General features: G+C 43.8%; 1 protein-coding gene across 1 annotated transcript in view; it reads left to right on the top strand.

The window, feature by feature from the left end:
- The window catches only part of LOC103680478 (myosin VIIA and Rab interacting protein), a 206,289-nt gene that overhangs the window by 102,212 nt on the left and 84,317 nt on the right, over positions 1 to 19,760 (top strand). The window contains exon 2 of the mRNA XM_008709989.2: positions 15,437 to 15,573. Coding sequence (XP_008708211.2) covers positions 15,437 to 15,573 — 137 coding nt within the window. The remainder of the gene's footprint in view (positions 1 to 15,436; positions 15,574 to 19,760) is intronic.

The following is a 19,760-nucleotide window of genomic DNA, read 5'->3' as shown; positions in this document are numbered from 1 at the left end:
GAATTGAAAAGAAAAACAGAAAATCAAGTGGTCTCAGAAAACACTCGGCTAATTTGTGCTCGGCAAGTGCTTATCAAGCTTTGATGAGCAGTCATCGCTTGGGACTCTTGCTAAAATGCCGTTCTGACTGAGCAGGTCTCCGGGGAGGGTGGCGGTCTGGGACTGTGCATTTCCCATAAGCTTTCCGTTAAGGAGGCGCCCAAGGCCCCTACCAGCGGTAGAGAATACAGAAGCTCAGTTCTGTCCAGCGTGAGCTCAGTTCGTGCGGTGCCCTGCCACGCTGGGGCTGAGGGTCCAGGGAGGACGTGTTTCATCACCAGCAGCCAGGATCATCGGAGCAGTGTTCCTGAAGGCAGTTCCCTGCCTCTCGCCAGTATATTGTTTTCGTCCAATGAACCAAAATCAAGCTGGCATTCTTGGGCAAAGCTTTCACGTGATTGTGATTTCAGTGCTGTTCTTGGGTTGAGTTATGATTCCAGTCTCCTAATGAGAATTTCTCATGTTTACAAATTTATTCATGTCACAGGAAAAAGAGGAGACAGCTGCTTCCACAGTGAGTGCCTTGAAGCCTTAGCATTCACAGTGAGATAAATAGGGGGTTCTTTAGGAAAACAGTGCACTGCTTTTAGATTTTCCTCTGATTCCTTGATTTATGGGGCTTTCTATTAGCTTCAGCATGGAAGAGGAAGCCCTAATTTGCCATTAGAATACAAATTGGGATTTCTGGAAGGAAAACCATCTGATCAGACATCAAGGCACTGACCCAAGAATAGGGTCTATAGTCTGTTCCCAGATTTGCTTAATTAGTTCAGTGACATATCAGCAAACTATCTAACTTGTTTCCATTTTCCTCAGGAAAATGGTGATGAAGATTTATACTTCTGATACATCAATTATAGGTTTAATGCTACCTGTGGACCAAGAATTCCCAAATCTATTTCTAGTCCAGGTCTATTGCCACCTGGGGCTGTGATGGGCACCCCAAATTCAGGTGTCCTTGCTGAACGTACACCTTCCCCCCAAACCTGATCCTCTTCTTATATTCCCTGTGCTGGTTACTTGTATGACTATTATACCCTCATCATCCAAGCCAGGAGGCATCATTCCCTATTAAACTGGAAGCTCCTTGAAGCAGTAGTTGGGCTTACTCACCTTTGTAACCTCAGTACCCCGCACTGGCCTCGGCACAGCACAATGCTCAAAAAAATGCCTGAGTTGAACCAAACTTCATAAAGATGGATGGTCCTTCCAACTCTGGAAATTATTTCTGAGGACTGTGAAGAATTACTATTGTGAAGAATTGTAAACCCCCTGACCTCCAAAAAAGGTGAATGTAGCTTCTTTGTTGATTATTTCTGCTGCCAGGTTATAGTGAACTGCCATGAATCTAAAATCCGTATGAGCAAAGCTTGGTACTTTTCCAATTCTTATTTTATATTCTCTGATCTAGGTGTATCTATACATTTTGAGTTTTTTTCTTAACATGTTTCTTATAGCCTGTCTCTCCCCTTGGATGTTCCTACTGTGTGCTAGCATTGTAACAAGTGCATTAGGATGCTGTCTTTAATTTCACAACCTGTGAGGTAGAAAAACACCGTTTTAAAATGAGGACACTGAGGTTCAAAGAGAGTAATCACTGACTTTCCCAATACACCCAGAAGTGAGTACGTTGGAGCGCCAACCCTCTCTTCCCCATGGCCACAGACCTTCTTATTACACTATAGGGGAATATGGTTTCTCTTCCTTTTACTTGGAAAACTTCATAAAGATGCGGTACCGTTCTTTTCTGGTTTTTTTTTTTTTTTAAGATTTTATTTATTTATTTGACAGAGAGAGAGAGAGACAGCCAGCGAGAGAGGGAACACAGGCAGGGGAAGTGGGAGAGGAAGAAGCAGGCTCCCAGCGGAGGAGCCCGATGTGGGGCTCGATCCCAGGACTCCGGGATCACGCCCTGAGCCGAAGGCAGATGCTCAACGACTGAGCCACTCAGGCACCCCCGTTCTTTTCTGTTTTTAAAATAGTGTATGTTTGTACAATTTGAGAAATTAAAATTACTCATAATATCACTGTTCAGAGATATCAACAGCTATATTTTATACATCTTCTTCCAGGTTTCTTTCCTATTTGTAATTATATTTTTAATATATCACACTGTTTTCATTATCATGCATTTTTTTCATCTCTGATAAGACAAGTTACCCCCTCCTCCATATTTTTTTCTTTCTTAAAGCTTCTCTTAGCTAGAAAAATAACCCTAATTTTTTAATTAATCTTTTCTTTAATTAATTTTTAATTAATCTTTAATTAATCTTAATCTTTTACTTTGTGGGAAAGGCCTGTTCTGAATTTCTAGACACAGAAGCAAGAGTCTTCTCATCCAGAAAAGATTCCATTTGAAGAAGACTGGATTGAGGAAGCTCTCAATAAATGATGGCAAAATGAGTTTAAACTGGGCATATATCATTTTTGAGAGACCAGTTTCTTTAAAGATTATGGAATCATCAGTTTTCATCCTGATGGCTTTCTTGGGGGGGAATTAGTGAAGACATCGTGACGCCAGGTAATGAGACAAGGCCAAGAGACAGTGAGGGGAAAGGCTTTAAAGAATTTAGAAAATAGATTGTTGATTCTCTGTAACTACAGGAAAGGAGCTCCATCTTTTGTTTTGGTTGGAATTTAACTGCAAAAGAGAACTTGACCCCAAGTGGGTGCCCAGTTGCCATCCAAGAGGTTCCCAAACAAATGTACTTCCCTCTCCCCCATTTTGCAAACTGAGTGCATTAGGCCTTATGGCTGTGGACAAAGAGGCACTTTGCTTTGACTACAGCTGACTTCCCTAGCCTTTCTCCATGCCTACCTGTGGCTCCGAGAACTTGAAGCTGTCATACTTTAAAACCTCCGGAGCTGGACTGTTTCAGTGGCTGAACAATTCCCCGGAATTCTGACAGCTATGAGAGTGAAAACTGTAAGAACACAGTTAGGTATCTTCCTGCACCAGGACCCCTAGTAGACCAGGCGGAGGCCCTGGGCTCCCTCTGGGTTTTGACCTTACAGTGAATCTGACACGAGACAGACCTCTTCAAGAAGCCCAACCCTGGGTGCATGTCTAGCCCTTCCTTCTGGCTTGAACATTGGCCACCCAGAGGGTTGTCCCACCATAGGCTTTCCCCAGGGATGGTGCAGAATCTTTACCTGATCCCATGCTCCACTGGGGCTACGCACAGAGTTGGGCGTGGTGTCCAATGTCTGAGCCCACAAAGTCACACAGCATGTGCTGCTGTTCCGGCCTGGACTTGGATGCGTTCCCCCATCCAGTCCAACCCTCCTTCCCTGGAGTCTTGTGGCACATTTGTATTTCTTGAGCTAACAGACTGCCATGGAGATATTCGTGTTGGCTAATGGACCATTGGTTCATGGTCCCTGAGGGACTGATGATGTGGGTCAGAGGTCATTGAGGAGCCCCACACAGTATTCTGTGCTGGGGAGAATGCAGAGCCTGCACTGGGTGGTGCCTCCAGCAATGGAAGTGGAGAAGAAGGTAGAGGGCATGAAAAACTGCAGTGCAGGGCAGGAAGGAGTTTTAAGGAAATTTATGTCTGTTGAGTCAACCATAAAAATAAGAATTCATCCACCCGCAGATTAAGAACCCTCCTGTGAAGCCAGGAAAGATCAAAGCTTAAGAGTTGGTTATGTTTTGGGTGAAAGAAAGAAAGAAAGAAAGAAAGAAAGAAAGAAAGAAAGAAAGAAAGAAAGAAAGAAAGAAAAGAGGAAGAAGAAGAAGAAGAAGAAGAAGAAGAAGAAGAAGAAGAAGAAGAAGAAGAAGAAAGGGAGGAAGGAAGGAAGGAAGGAAGGAAGGAAGGAAGGAAGGAAGGAAAGAAGAAAGAAAGAAAGAAAGAAAGAAAGAAAGAAAGAAAGAAAGACCTCAAGCAATATAATCTTGTTCTCTTCACAGAGATCATGAGATCATCTAGGAGACACAGTATAATAGTTCAAACTGTGAAGAATGTCTGCCGAAGCTTCTTCTCTTAATGGACACTTAACCTAGCAGTGAGGACAGATCCCAAAATAATTAAAACAGTGCTGGAAAGTGCTCCAATAAAGTTTTATGCATAGAGAAGAGAGGAGGAGGTTGGATGAGGTTTTATTAAGAATGAGAACAATAGATGGAAAGTATGTGTGCTTTGGATTGTGTTGTGTTTTCTTGTGTTTATACTGTGGACAATTCAGACATACCTAAAAGTTCCCGGCATGGGATAAAGACACCTGTGGACCAATCACGTTCGTCCTGATTTGACAACTCTCACAGACCCACCATAACAGATTTTTATGGAGATGAAGCAGTACTGATTCTATTGAAGCTCCACTCTGAGCTCCTGTCTGACTCCAAACCCTTCTCTCCCTGAAACTGGATACATTGTTCCCATGAAGGTTATTCAGTTTTGCAACTTATACATGACTCTCTCCTCTCTCTCCCTCCGTGTGTGTGTGTGTGTGTGTGTGTAGTCACTTTATGTGAAGTTTCCAATTTACATTAATGGTATCCTGCTGCACATAGGGCTCTGAAATTTGTTTTTTAGGTTAAACATGTTGAGAAGGGTAGATCTCATTTATTCATTTAACATCAATGTGTAATCTTTTGTCAAACGAATAAATCACAGTTCACGTAACCGTTCTCTCATTGACAGACTCCTCACTTTTTCACTTCCCACTGGACAGTTACCTCTTTTTTATTGTTGTTGCTTAGACATTGGAAGCAAGCTCATACCCCAGGGCCTTTGCTCTTCCTGTTTCCTCCACCTAGAATGCTCTTGCCCCAGATTCCACATGGCTCACTCCTTCTCCTCTTTCTTGTCTTTGCTCAAAAGACACCTTATCAGAGAGTTCTCCCCTGACCAACCTACATAAAATAACCCTCCTTCCCCACCCAGTCACTTTCTCTCTCCTTATCTTTAGGCACCTTCTTGTTGTCCTGACAGGTGTATGAGCTCTTGGAGGACAAGTCTGGGCATACATCTATGCCATATGCTTATTTACATTGTCTAAGCAGTTTGTCAATCTCAGTCTTGTTTTCTGTCTCATCATTTCTGCCTCCGTCATCATTTCTGCCTAATAGCTCTTATTACAACAAGGGAGCAAAGAAAGAAGGGAGGACAGGGGTACCAGAGGGAAGGCTTATCAGAATCTCCAAGAGGAGGTGCCTCTGGGGAAAACCCTCCTGCCAAGAGATGGTGCCATTGCCCCCATCAGTGCACATGCCCCACACTGGGAATCACTTGTGTGCAGCATTTAGTGAGGACAGATGTGTGGAGGCCATGCACGAAAGATGTGTGCACTCACATTCAGACTCAGCTGTCATCCTTAGTGGGTACCAAAGATTTGGCCTTTCTCTGGACACCCTGGGGCTGAGTTATTTAATTCTTCCTCCAGCCTTATGAAGCACTAGTTATTGTTGCGTTTTACAGGGAAAGAAGTGGTTCCAAGGACCAAAAGTAGTCAATTCTTTTTTTTTCTTTTTTCTTTTCCTTTTTTTTTTTAATTTCAAAAACTACCAGTTCTTTATTGGTGAAAATATGAATCCAGATGGCATGGTTGCTTTGCTGGACTACTGTGAGGACAGTGTGACTCCATATATGATTTTCTTTAAGGATGGTTTAGAAATGCAAAATTATTAACAAATTTGGCTATATCACCTGTTTTTTTTAATAAAAATTTTTTATTATGTTATGTTAGTCACCATACAGTACATCCCTAGTTTTTGATGTGTGTTCCATGATTCATTATTTGTGTATAACACCCAGTGCACCATGCAATATGTGCCCTCCTTACTACCTATCACTGGCCTATCCCAATCCCCCACCCCCCTCCCCTCTGAAGCCCTCAGTTTGTTTTCCAGAGTCCGTAGTCTCTCATGGTTCATTCCCCCTTCTCTTTACCCCCCCTTCATTCTTCAATTCTAATTATGTTGTATTGTGAATTTTGAAGGTTTGCTGTTGCCTTTTTAAAATCTTTAGTTTTTAAAGAAATTTTCATACTGAAGTTGGTAAAACTACAGAGAGCTTAGAATCATTGTGTGAACATTCTTCGGGATAACTTGGGATCGTTTAGAAAATAAGGCAGGGAAGTCAAGCCGCTGTCCCTCTGGACAGTTTCGAACTGGGAAGCTCTTGGCAAGTCTTGTCGCTGGGAGGGTGGTGCCCGCCCCTTCCTAAGCCACCTCTCCTCCATGTGTACTGCAGCGGAGGGACAGCAGTTTGGGTATCGTTAAAGAAGACTCCAGAGACATAAAGCCGGTTGGTTCCCATTCCTCACACATCTGTGGAAATGATCCAGAACCCAAAGCCTGTGTCCAGCCATTCCTGAGATGCCTTGGGCTTGGCTTTGGATCCCATCTCATGACGCACCTGCCACTCCTTGAAGACATTAGTCTAGCAGCACTGAGGGGTGGTGGCCTCATCTGTTGGTCACTGCCTACATAGCTAGCACAGTGCCTGCCACATAGGGCACTCAATAAATAGTGAGGGAATGAAAGTATGAATGAGTGGGTGAATGAAGGAATCTACATGCATGTGCAGGATTCCACTCTGCCTTCCACTCCAGCAAGATGCGGACACAAGGCTCCTTCCTTGCCATCCACACTTGCGTTAAGTCATGTCGGTTCAGGTGGAGGCTGGAGACCTCAGGGTGGGCTGGGGACCCCGAAAGCACTGACCCAGGCCGCGCTGGTGCTGGCATCCTCACAGCCCTCACCCCACACCTCTGCCCCACAAACCACATGCATCCTGTGAGTTTCCTCTGAGCCATACATTTTAAAATAAGTGAGATAAAAACACTAATAAGAAATGAAGGTCATCACAACTGAGCCTTCCCTGGGGCTTCCAGAAAAGCTCTCCACATTAACTCTAAGTCAAAACATAGTCTAAAGTACATCACTTTTTAAAGGAAAAGCTTTCTGCTCTCCAAATCAGGCTGTGGCTTTGCCAGTCATTCTCCAAGGATTCAGTCCAGCCTTCTACCTCCCAGCAGCCCAGGGCAGGGCTTTGGTTCCACTCCAAAACTTGAGCAAGCTGAGACTTTCCATTGTAGAGGTCATTAAAGTGCTTCTGAATGCTGAGAGTTTTGGTATAACCAGGGAGCAGAGAGCTCATCCTATCATATACTTGAAGTATGAGAACTCTTGGTTGCAAATAATAGACACCCAATTCAAAAAGGTTTAAAAGAGGGACTGTATTGGTTAATGTAATAGACAAGTCCAGGGGTTGACCTTGGGCTTGAGTAGATCCAGGTGTTCAAAGTATAGCAGCAGGATCCTGTCCCTTTCCACTCTCAGATCTGCTTTTGTCCAGAATACCACAAATATCCCCCCAAGTGATGGCAGGATGGCCCTACCAGCTCCAGGCTTTCATTTTGCTATGGAGTCAGCCCAGCAGAAGGGCAAGACCTCCTTCCAAGAACAGCAGTAAAAACCTCCATCTTGACCTTGATTGGCAGGTCTGTGTCATGTGACTACTCACGTGCTGACAGGAGAGTGGAGCCAGCTTTTCCAGAACAACATACGCTCTGTTGGGAGGGAAGGGTGAGTGTTCCAAAAGGAAAAGAAATGTCATTTTGTCAAAAGAATGAGGGGCACAGTCACGACTGTCCCCTACCAGTACCATGTGGTCCCTCAGCTGCAGAGCTGAGCCACCTGCCCGTCCTTCCTGGTAGCAGGAAGGAAGCATCAGAGAGCAGGGCAGCATGCAGGGGATGCAGCCTGAAGAACGTTGCATTTCTTCTGTGCTTTTAAAGCTATCAAATAAATCATATGCCCAGATGTTATGATTTCCAAGGACAAAGCCTTCTGCATTTTTTTTCTCTTCTGCTATATTGTTTTATATTCTGAAAATAGCTTTATGGGTTTTTGCTAAAAATGACAGATACTAAAAAAAAAAAGACATATTCTTTATAGTAAATTAAAATGCTACAGGAGAATACACTGAAGAGAGCCAGTCTCTCTTCCCGTTGAGCCTATGGGAAAACATTCATGATCATGGATTGGAAGAACAGACATTATTAAAATTGGCTATACTACCCAAAGCAATCTACACATTTAATTCAATCCCTATCAAAATACCACCAGCATTTTTCACAGAACTCGAACAAACAATCCTAAAATTTATATCGAACCACAAAAGACCCCAAATAGCCAAAAGAATCCTGATTTTTTTGTTGTTGTTGTTACAAAGCAAAGCTGGAGGCATCACAATTCCAGACTTTAAGCTATATTACAAAACTGTAATCATCAAGACAATATGGTACTGGCACAAAAATAGGAATACAGATCAATGGAACAAAATAGAGAACCCAGAAATGGACCCTCAACTCTATGGTCAACTACCTTTGACAAAGCAGGAAAGAATATCCAATAGAAAAAAAGCATCTTCAATAAACGGTATCGGGAAAACTGGACAGCAACATGCAGAAGAATGAAACTGGGCCACTTTCTTATACCATACACAAAAATAAATTCAAAATGGATGAGAAAGACCTACATGTGAGACAGAAAACCATGAAAATCCTAGAGGAGAACACAGGCAGCAACCTCTTTGACCTCGACCACAGCAGCTTCTTACTAGACATGTCGCTGTAGGCAAGGGGGAAAAAGATGAACTCTTGGGACTTCATCAAGATAAAAAGCTTCTGCACATCAAAAGAAATAATTAACAAACTAAAAGGCAGCCTATGGAATGGGAGAAGATATTTGTAAATGACATATCTGATAAAGGGTTAGTATCCAAAATCTATAAAGAACTTATCAAACTCAACACCCCTAAAACAAATAATCCAGTTAAGAAATGGACAGAAGACATTAATAGACACTTTTCCAAAGAAGACATCCAGATGGCCAACAGACACATGAAAAGATGCTCAACGTCACTCATCATCAGGGAAATACAAATCAAAACCATGATGAGATACCTCCTCACATGTCAGAATGACTAAAATTAACAACACAGGAAACAACAGATGTTGGCAAGGATGCGGGGAAAGGGGAGCCCTCTTACACTGTTGGGAATGCAAGCTGGTACAGCCACTCTGGACAACAGTATGGAGGTTCCTCAAAAAGTTAAAAATAGAACCACCCTACCATCCAGAAATTGCACTATTAGGTATTTATTCAAAGGATACAAAAATATAGGTTCAAAAGGGTAAATGCACCCTGATGTTTATAGCAGCCTTATCAGCAATAGCCAAACTATGGAGTGAGCCCAAGTGTCCATCAACTGATGAATGGATAAAGAAGATGTGATATATAGATATATATATGTGTGTGTGTATGTGTGTGTATACACACACACACCTATACATACACACATCCATCTACAGTGGAATATTACACAGCCATCAAAAAGAATGAAATCTTGCCATTTGCAACAATGTGGATGGAGCTAGAGGGTATTATGCTAAGTGAAATAAGTCAGTCAGAGAAAGACAAACACCCATATGACCTCACTCATATGTGGAATTTAGAAAACAAAACAAATGAACATACGGGAAGGGGGGAAAAGAGAGAGAAAGGGAGGCAAACCACAGAGACTCTTAACAATAGAGAACAAACAGGGCTGATGGAGAGAGGTGGGTGGGGGATGGGCTGGATGGATGATCGGTATCAAGGTGAGCATCTTGTGTTGCACACTGGGTGTTGTGTGTAAGTGATGAATCACTGAATTCTACTCCCAAAACCAATATTACACTGTATGTTAACTACCTAGAATTTAAATAAAAATTTGGAGAAAAAAATAATAAAATAGCTACAACCCATTCCAAAAAAATCATTAATTAATACGCCAATATATTAACTTATAAATAACCATATACAGTTATATATAATTACACATCAGGTGCAGAGAAGTACTCCAGAAAAATGGAGAGAGAAAATGAGAGTGATAGAAGATGTGTTGGTGTGGTCATGGTATTCAATTTTTTTTTAAAGAGTATTTATTTTAGAGAGAGAGAGAGAGAGAGAGCGCATGCATGTGCACACAAGTGGGGTGCGGGGAGGAGCAGAGGGAGAGGACGAGAGAGAATCTCAAACAGACTCCCCAGTGAGCATGAAGCCCCATCTCAGGACTCTGAGATCATGACCTGAGCAGAAACCAAAAGTCAGCCAATTTATCGACTGAGCCCCTCAGGCACCCCTGGTCATGGTATTCTAGCACGGGGGTCAGGCAAGTCCTCATAAGGGTGTGACATTTGTGCAGAGACTTGAGCGAAGTGACAGACTAAGCTATGAAGCCATCTGCAAGATCAAAGCCTTTGTGAGCCCATGTGTGTTAAAAGACAGTGTGTGTGTTACTTGTACTGGAAGTCCCTCGCGTGTGCTCAAGAACAAACCCGTCCACAACTTCTCTTCAGTGAAGTCACGAACCTTTTAGGAGGCATGCCCCTCCACTGCCACCATCATTGCTTCCTGGCCACTCTTACTGGCTGCGCTGACTGACCCACAGCCCTCGTCTGCTGAACTGCTTTATTGGAAGAGGGAGGGCATCCCCCCTTGTGAAAAACTTGGTCTTTCAGAGCAGCGCTGGCCCTGGGGCTCCTTCTGCACCAATAGTGTTTAGATCAACACTGTCTTCCCTGTGTGTGTGTGCGTGTACGTGTGCACACGTGTGCATACACACACACACACACACACACACACACACACACACACACCCCACCAGTTCTGGACTCCTCCCCATCTGCATAGGCTGACTAGGTCATCAGGGATCCCCTTAAGAAGAACCTGAAGAGCACCACCTGAGCCCATCCGGCTGCTATAACAACAGAACCTTATTTCTCACTATCCTGGAGGCTGGGGAGTCTGAGATCAAGGCACCAGCAGACTCAGTGTCTGGTGAGGAGCTGCTTCCTACTTCATAGACGGCCATCTTCTCACTGTGTCCTCACATGGTAGGAGGGCTGAGGGAGTGCTTTAGGGTCTCTTTTGTAAGGACACTATTCCATTCATGAGGGCCTCACCTCCCAAAGCCCCCACCACCAAATAACATCACACTGGGGATTAGGTTTCAACATGACTTTTGTGGGAACACAAACATTCAGTCCATTACAAACATTCTTCAGATGTCAAGAACTTTTGGGTGATTTTTTAAATCTTCTTTTATTTGTTTTTATTTTAGTGCTTTTTACATTAATGCATAATACCTGGGTTAAAGCCTCAAACAATATAAAATGATATTCAACTTAAAGAGTTGGGATGCCTGGGTAGCTCAGTCAGTTAAGAGCCCATTCTTGATTTCGGCTCAGGTCATGATCTCAGGGTCCGGGGATCAAGCCCCACATCAGTCTCCATGCTAAGCAGGGAATCTGCTTCTCCCTCTATTCCTCGCCAACTCATGTGTGCATGCGCGCTCTCTCTCTCTCTCTCTCAAATAAAACAAAATAAATCTTAAACAAAAACAAAAACATAGTCTCATGTCCCCATCTGCATGCCAAGTCCCAATGCCCCAAGCAATCACCTGTAGACATTTCTTGGGGTTACTACTATAATTCTAACTAACATGTTTATCTTTACCATTTCTTGATTTGTCAACTTTAGACCCTCATAAATAGCCTACTTCTTGCTACCTTTTTCCCCTCCCCACAAAGTTTTATTAAAACCTTGCATTAAAACCTGGTACCTCTCTCACTTTAAATAATGCATTTAAACCACTACTGTTGTCCATATACTTTAGAAGCCTGTCTGGACTCCATTGTGTAAGATGAGGAGGTTAGCACTTGTGAACTGTCTCTGTTGTTCCTTCCTCTCTCTGCATCCAGGTTTCTGCCAGGCTAGCTGTTGACTTGGTTTTGCTTTCAGCAAAAAGTGCAGATTCTTGACAGTGAGGACCTTTCATGCTTTGTCTGTAAATAGGGTGTGAAAAGGAAACAGCATTTTAATTTTATATATAAAATTATAATATATGTATTATATATATAATATATATCATTTGCTGTAGACCAGAGTCTTGCAGTGAAGCCCACAGAGAGAAGGAAGTGTAATCCTTGGCCATGAACCTGGGCCACTTGAAGAGTGGGCCATTCACCTCTCCTCTGCTTCATTAGTTGACAAGAACTTAACAGCTTTTAATTTGCTTCCTGTTTGGACCGTCCCTTTCTAGAGCTAATTTTTAGTTGTGTTTTTGTATTTCCTGGGGCTTCTAAATATCTTTTCTTACTCTTACTGACAAAAGAGGGGTGTGGCTCCTCCTACACTGTCTCTCTTCATTCGTTTACCTTCTTAATCCTGTGCTCGTTGAATGGCCTGTGTGCACCCCTACCCCATGCCTTTCAGACCTGCTGTGCAGGTGGCACCTGGGACTTCTGTCTGTCGCACCCCTGGACTAACTCCCTCTTTCCAGAGTCCCATGATTTCCTCTTTCTTGGCTGGTTTTTTGGCTCCCGTAGAATATACCTTAATAATTTTTCTACTCAGAAAGCACACCAACTTTCTGAGACCTTACATGTCTGAAAGTATCTTTATTTGGACCTTAACTAATGATAGTTTGGCTGCATAGAATTCTGAGGTCATCCCATTTCTTCTCTGAGCTTAGAAAACCCATGTTCCACTGTCTTCTAGCATTTGGTGTTGCTGATTTAAATGTTTAATGTCATTATTATTTTTGCTCATTTGCAAAAATACCCTTTTTTCCTGCCTGGAAGGCTCATCTTGGAGGGTCTGAATCTTCATGAAGATGTATCTAGGTGGGTCTGTCTTCCGTACTTTGTGCTGTAATCAATTTATTCTGCTTTGCCACTGGTAGACTCCTTTAACCCTAAAGACTTTTGCCTTTCTTAGCTTGGGGCCATTTTCTTCTGTTATGTGATTTTTTTTTTTTTCTTTCCTCTTCCCCCTTCCTGGAATCCTGTTAGATGCTGAGCCCATTAAATTGATCCTCATGTCCCTCTCTCTGAGGTGTCCCATCTTTTTGACTTCTTCCTCTGCATTCTGGAAAATTTATATTGATTTTAACTTTTAGACCTCCTATTGCATTTCTTTCACCAATCATATGTTCTACGTCCCAGAAACGATTGTCTTCTGATTACTCCCTTTTCACATTACCTAGTCTTATTGTGTGAATGGGATGCAATATCTTTTCAAATCCCTGTTATTTATTAGAATTTTTTAAGTTGTTTTCATTACCCTAGATTACCTTCATTTGTCTTTTTGAAAGTTTGCTCTTATTTTATCTGGGTCCTTGTTTCCCATGCCATTGGATTGTTTCAAATATCTAGTTGTCTATTCATATTTTTAACAAAGGACTTCACTGATTAATAAAGGTGACTAACATGGGTAGGTTAGTATTCCCAGGAGACCTCTCCTATGAAAACAGGGTGGGTGTGCTGACTGAAAACTCCAAGTTTACTAGCCAGGCAGGCACCTGGCAGGCCTGGCTCTAGGGTAGATGAATAGGATCTGGTGGGCAGGTGTATGGGGGCTCCCCCAGGGCTGCAGAAGGAGGGTTTCACTGCAGGTGTAACCCCTATATTCAAGTCCTAGTCTTCTGCAAGTAGGTTGTTCAATTTTATTAGAGGACTGTTTTCTGTTTTTGGCCTAAGGACAAAGCATCCTTGGGCCAGGTGTCCACTTGATTGGGAATTGGGATAGGGACCAAGAGGCCTCCCTGTTGCCTACACAACCATTAAATCAGCATTCTGAATTCTGTCTCACAGCCAGTCCTTCTCTTGGCATCAGCCGGCTCTAAATTGGACCTCTCGGCCTGAGAGGCCCAACTCCAGTGCCTGTGGAGGACAGCGTTCTCTCTGATCTTTATGCTGTCACCCACTTCCAATTTTCTAGAAGTACGTCAAAATCTCCGGTTCTGTTCTCACCCCCATTCTTCATTTGTGTAAACTTTTCCCTTTGGGTTGGCTATCTTCTCACATTTCACTGGAATCTGGGGAGGGAGAGGCGTTTATATTCATTTTACTTTTCTGAATTCTCTAAAATGAGTATGTGTGATTATATTCATAATAAAAGAAACAACAAAAACTCTTCTTAAAATGGAAGGGATTTAGAAATATCTAGCCAAAAAGAGAAGCATCCTGGCAATATTCTGTATTGACCATTCCAGCATCGAGCAAGAAACTGCTTTCCCTCTGGGCTCCCAGCTGAAAGAATAAGTCTGGAGAATCTTGTCCTAGAGCCTCTGTCTCTCTTGTGCTTTATACACCCCCAAGCTGAATTAGAGGTGCTGTTAGTGTAGGAGTATCAAATACAGAGCCAGCTGTTAAGCAGGTGTATCAGTTAGTGGCTTCCAATGGCAGGCCTTCATCCCCCTGCTCTTTGGATGGACTCAGGTGCAAGCTTCTTCTGCTGGTCTTACTTAGGCCACTCACGCATCCCCAATCAATTGGCAGGCGATGTGTTTTTGTTTGTTTGTTTGTTTGTTTGTTTGTTTGTTTAAAGAGAGACTGTCTTTAATAACAGCAAAAGTTTGGAAGATGGGAGGAACGGGGCAAAGGGCTCACAAATAGACCATTGGAAAAGTGTGTTTCTGCACATGGTAGTTGTGTCCGCACCAGCCCCAGAGGCCCTGAGACTCTGTTGCTGGAACTGGAAGCTGTTGCTTCCCTGCCAGTCTCCTGGGCTGAGTGCTCGCTGCCATCGGGGATGGGACTGGCACTGTGACTCTGACTGTGGCTGCGGCACCGCTGGCCACCCCCATCTCTGCCATTGTCTGAATCGTTGTCATTGCACAGGCTGGCCTGTGTCCTCAGCACCGTAGTCAGTGTCATGTTCTGAATCTACATCCCTTCTGAATATCTTTTTGTCCGGGTGGCCTGGGCTTCATTCTCATTGCTGTCATCCTGGCTGCTACCGCCCTTGTCACTCACCTCGTCCCTGTCACCTCTTTCCTTGCTCACCTGTCTGGGGTTGGCTGGTTACTGGCTGCGGTGAAACGGGTGCTTGGGCCAAGTGTCTCTTGGCACTCCAGAGGCCAGCATGGGCTTGATCACATGGCGACAGGGTGCAGGACTTCTAGGAGCAGCAAGAGAGGGAACTGCAAGGCTCAAGACTCACATGGCATCATTCCCACCAGTCTCCGAGCAAGTCACACACCAGCCCGGATTGAAGAAGTCGAGAAAGATGCTCCACTTCGGATGGAAGGAGCTACAAAGTATGGTGGCAACTTTTGCCGTCCACCATGTAATAATTCGTTTTTATTTCTTTTTTTTTTATATAAAGATTTTATTTATTTATTTGACAGAGATAGAGACAGCTAGCGAGAGAGGGAACACAAGCAGGGGGAGTGGGAGAGGAAGAAGCAGGCTCATAGCAGAGGAGCCTGATGTGGGGCTCGATCCCATAACGCCGGGATCACGCCCTGAGCCGAAGGCAGATGCCCAACCGCTGTGCCACCCAGGCGCCCCTCGTTTTTATTTCTAATCTTGCTTTCTAATTCTGTGTTTTCCTCAGGCTTCTGAGGACCCAGTCTCTGGAATGGTTCTACAGTAACGTGAAGAGCCGCTTCAAACGCTTTGGCAGTGCCAAGGTCTTGAAGAACCTGTACAGGAAACACCGGTTGGAGAGTGGGGCGTGCTTCGATATTCTAGGTACGCTGGCGGCCTGCTGCTCTGGGAGTCTTTGTGGGGCTGGGGGGTAGAAGAAGGCCTGGCTGGGAGGTCCCGGACACTGGGCACCCTCAACTGGGACAGAGAAAGTTGCTTAAATACCTGGCTCCAATGAGGAGCAGAAATAGGAGGACAAATACCAAAGATTCTGTTAAGTTTGAGTCATCCGGTTCCAACATTCCCACTGGGCTGTTGGGTGCATTAAGAAGACCAAAGTATTTCTGCAAATTGTGGACATTTTAATTGTAGACCCCTAGAAATCAAAGATTCTTGATCATCTCCCCCTTACTGATCAAAACATTGGCAAGTCCTCTGTTTGACCACGTAGACTAGGCCTGCCCTCAGAGGGTATGCACTCCACCCCCCTTCCCTCCTATTCCCAACCTCTACTCACACCAGGCCCAGAACTTGATGTAATGGGAGAGTCGTCCAAGTATGGGCTTCTCTCCCAAGAACCTGGAGGATGACTTCTGCCTTCTCTGTTTTTATACACTTAAGACAACCAATGTAATTAGAATGAGACATTATCTTCTTTAGTTCTATTAGACTAGCCAGTAGAAAGAAAGCATTGCCAGAATATGAACAGCCTTTCCTCTAAAAAAAGGCTGGTGGGGTTTTTTTCTGTGTGTAAAGGCAGACGTTTTTCGTCTCTTTGCTGACACAGGTAAATGCTTTTTATCTACGAGAAAGAGGGAAGGAAAAAAGATCTCATCCGTCTCATTTGGAGCTCTTTCACTGTCATTATTTTACATTGTTGTATTCTCAATAAAGTCTTTGGCTGTGTCTTATCTAAAAATATGCCAGCCACCGAGACAGGGGGGAAACAGGATGGAAACATTAAACACAGAGAATCATTAGGGCCTTTTGTGGTGGTTGTTAGACTCTATCTTTCAAACTATTCAGGAAGCCTAAGCTAAGAGAGCAGTGCTGAAGGTTTCCACAGATTATTTTTATCTTCTCTTTGCTGATTTCTCTAAAAACTTTTTTTCTTCAGGAATGGAGGCAAAAAAAAAAAAAAAAGGAAAGAAAGAAAGAATAAAAGTAATCCTGTTAACAGTAGTTTTTCAACCCAAAGAGATATCTCAAGAAAGTTCCAGAATATTTTTGGCTCACTTGCTTCCATCCCATCCTTTCTTTCCTCTCGCGTACAGCCGCAGGTCTGCTTCGTGTACCCCCTTACGTGTCACCAAATTTGAGACCTCATAGATGTCCTCTACTGCCTCATGCAAGATGAGGCGAAAAGCAAACACACGGAGAATCCTACAGAACAGAGCACAACTCCGATCTCTTCCCTGTCTCCCTCAGGCCCCACAAGTGGATGAGGCAGACGGGAGCCCCACGCGGGCCAGCTCAGGGCTTTGAAATATTCAAGTGTCATCTTCTGAGGAAATCCATTTACTGGGACTAACTGTCTGCCCTGCTAGAAGCAGACGTGGGTTCTGGCGCTCTGTGATTCGGCGTTTCTCTCATCCAGGCCTCAGTACGGCACTTACCACGGTGCCTTCAGGGGACAGTGTAGAAGCCGCACTCCTGCGTGGCCGTGTGAGCAAGAGCTTCGTCCCCTCTGCGTTCCCAAAGCGGGGCTCAACCCCTGGCATGGCTTATGTCCTCCCTAGGACACTAGTTTGATCTTAGAAGCATTCTGTGGGGACCAAGACCCTTCCCGGAAGTATTAGAATCAGTTGCTTTAATATGGCTAGTATCCATTTAAACTAAGATTTCGTTTTGATAAAAGGGAAGAGGACAGGAAACGGTTTGTGAGGTGATATTCAAACCTGTTAAGCCACGGTCATAAAACAACGAGATTTATTCTACACACCGCTAGAAAATTTAGTTACATCACAAGTAGGGGCACAGCCCCCAGGGTACAAGTGGCCTCCCAGTTATGTCACATGACTGGGGAGCCCTCAGCATTAGCTCCCACTAGTCACCCAACACCCTTGCCTCATTGTCACTTGCCGTCCTCAATCCTGACTATACATCAGAATCACCTAGGGGTCTTGATTTTTTTTTTAATAATTTAACTACAGTGATATGTAGAAATTCTATTTCTATTTAGCTCTACTCCATTCTTCCCTTTTTTTTATTTAAACAAGTTGTCATATACTTTGCATTTATTTTTTTATTCAAATTCAATTAATTAACATAAAATGTGTTATTTGTTTCAGGTCTGCAATTCATCAGTCTTATATAATACCCAGTGCTCATTACAACACATACCCTCTCCAATGTCCACCACCCAGTTACCCCTTCCCTCCACCACCTCCCCTCCAGCAACCCTCAGTTGGTTTCCTATAATCGATTAAGAGTCTCTTATGGTTTGTCTCCCTCTATGGTTTCGTCTTGTTTCATTTTTTCCTCTCTTCCCGTATGATCCTCTGCCTTGTTTCTTAAATTTCACATATGAATGAGATCATATGATAATTGTCTTTCTCTGATTGACTTATTTCACTTAGCATAATACCCTCTAGTTCCATCCACATCATTGCAAAACACCGAGGGGGCTCTAAAAAAACCCCAGTGCCCAGGATCACCTGCCACGCTCAGCCACTTACTTCTGAATCTGTGCAGGTGGGCCCAGTACAGGTATTTCTGTGGGTTATTTTAAGGCACCACCAAGATGGAGAACCCCAGCTAGCACTTGACCATAATTGGTGCGGTAGCATTCTGAATAAGATGGCTCCACCTTGAACTCTAAGGGTACTTGTTTGCAGAATTGTGATTGTCAGAACATAATATGTAACAGCTACAGTGTGCAAGGCACGTGCTCTGCTCCCAAACTCTTGGAGTAGAACTCCTTGTACTATGAAACATCTTCACTCCCTGGACCAGCGTAGTTTGCCTTAACACACTCAGTCCATTGAAAATTCATTGAGTTCACAGAATCTTCTGGGCCAGCCATCATGGGCACGCCCTGCACTGCAATCTGTCCTGGCCCTCCCAAGTGAGGATTCCTCCTCCTACAGCCCATGTCAGATGACTAGGATAGCCCAGGCCAGAAAGGAGACCCATTAGTTCCATCAGGTAAATCTAAGATGTATTCATTACTTCAATAAATATTCAGTAAGCATTTATTGAACACCTACTATGTGTGCACCTGGTTTAAGAGTGACAAGACAGGCAAGACCCTGCCATCCAAGAGCCAATATTCCAGTGGAGAAGTCCAATAAATAAGTAAATTTTTAAAAAATAAAGTGTCCAGTGGTAACTCATGCTCACATAGATTCGGCATGACATTTTTAACAGTGACCTGGAAAGAAGCACTACACAAAAAGATAGAAGGGGTCATTTTTAATATACTTAATCTCCGGGCAGTTGGATAAATAACATATGCTTTCATTTAGTATTAAATAAATAAAATAGGAGAAATAAACCGTGTTTTTATTCATGAACACTGTATGTCTATTTTTGATCTGATTCCTGAGAAGGTCTGTTACATCTTTCATCTGGGATTTGACTGACAAACGTGGTCTTTTGAAAGTGCTGAGCCATGTGACATCAGAGGTTCCTCCAACTCATCAAAGACATGACGATGTCATCTGACTGCTCCGTCAGTGCCTTCCAGAACAGTCAATTCCCAAATGGCACTGAAGCTCCCACCTGTGATCAAGGGAAACAGGGAGAAGTGCTGTCCCGGAAGATTTAAAATCATGCAGAACCAGAGCTTGTCCTCTGGGCAGCTCAGTCTCCAGTGATATTTCCAGATCTTCTCTCTCCTTATACTCCCCTCCACCCTCCCCCATTCTCTCCGCAGAGAACCTCACCTCCTCCTTCACAGGGCAGAAGTATGCACCCCTTCACTGGATCCTATCACCTTCCAGGAAGGTCTCAAGGTCACACATCCCTTCCTTCTTGCTGAGCCAGCCTCTCTTTTAACTGGTTCCTTCCTATTGATTGGTAAACATGCCCGAGTCTCTCTGCTTCCTAAACCATTCTGGGCCTGCACATTCCCCCACTTCCTGCCCTGCTTCGGTGCTCTTCCCAGTCGGTGGTAGGCATACTCCAGGGAGCACACTGCACTCAAGGCTTCCACTTCCTGCCCTTCCTCACTCCCCTCACCGGGCTGTTCTCCCCACAGCAGCCAGAGTGCACTTTTGGAAGCACAAATCTGACCAGATCCCCTCCATGGAAGCTTTACTGGCTTTACGTGTCTGTTGGGATAAAGATCA

Source organism: Ursus maritimus, unplaced genomic scaffold (assembly GCF_017311325.1).
Source record: "Ursus maritimus isolate PB19 unplaced genomic scaffold, ASM1731132v1 scaffold_20, whole genome shotgun sequence".
In the NCBI taxonomy this organism is placed as follows: Eukaryota; Metazoa; Chordata; class Mammalia; order Carnivora; family Ursidae; genus Ursus; species Ursus maritimus.
The sequence above is the reverse complement of the archived record's forward strand: the minus strand, read 5'-3'. Positions and strand labels throughout refer to the sequence as shown.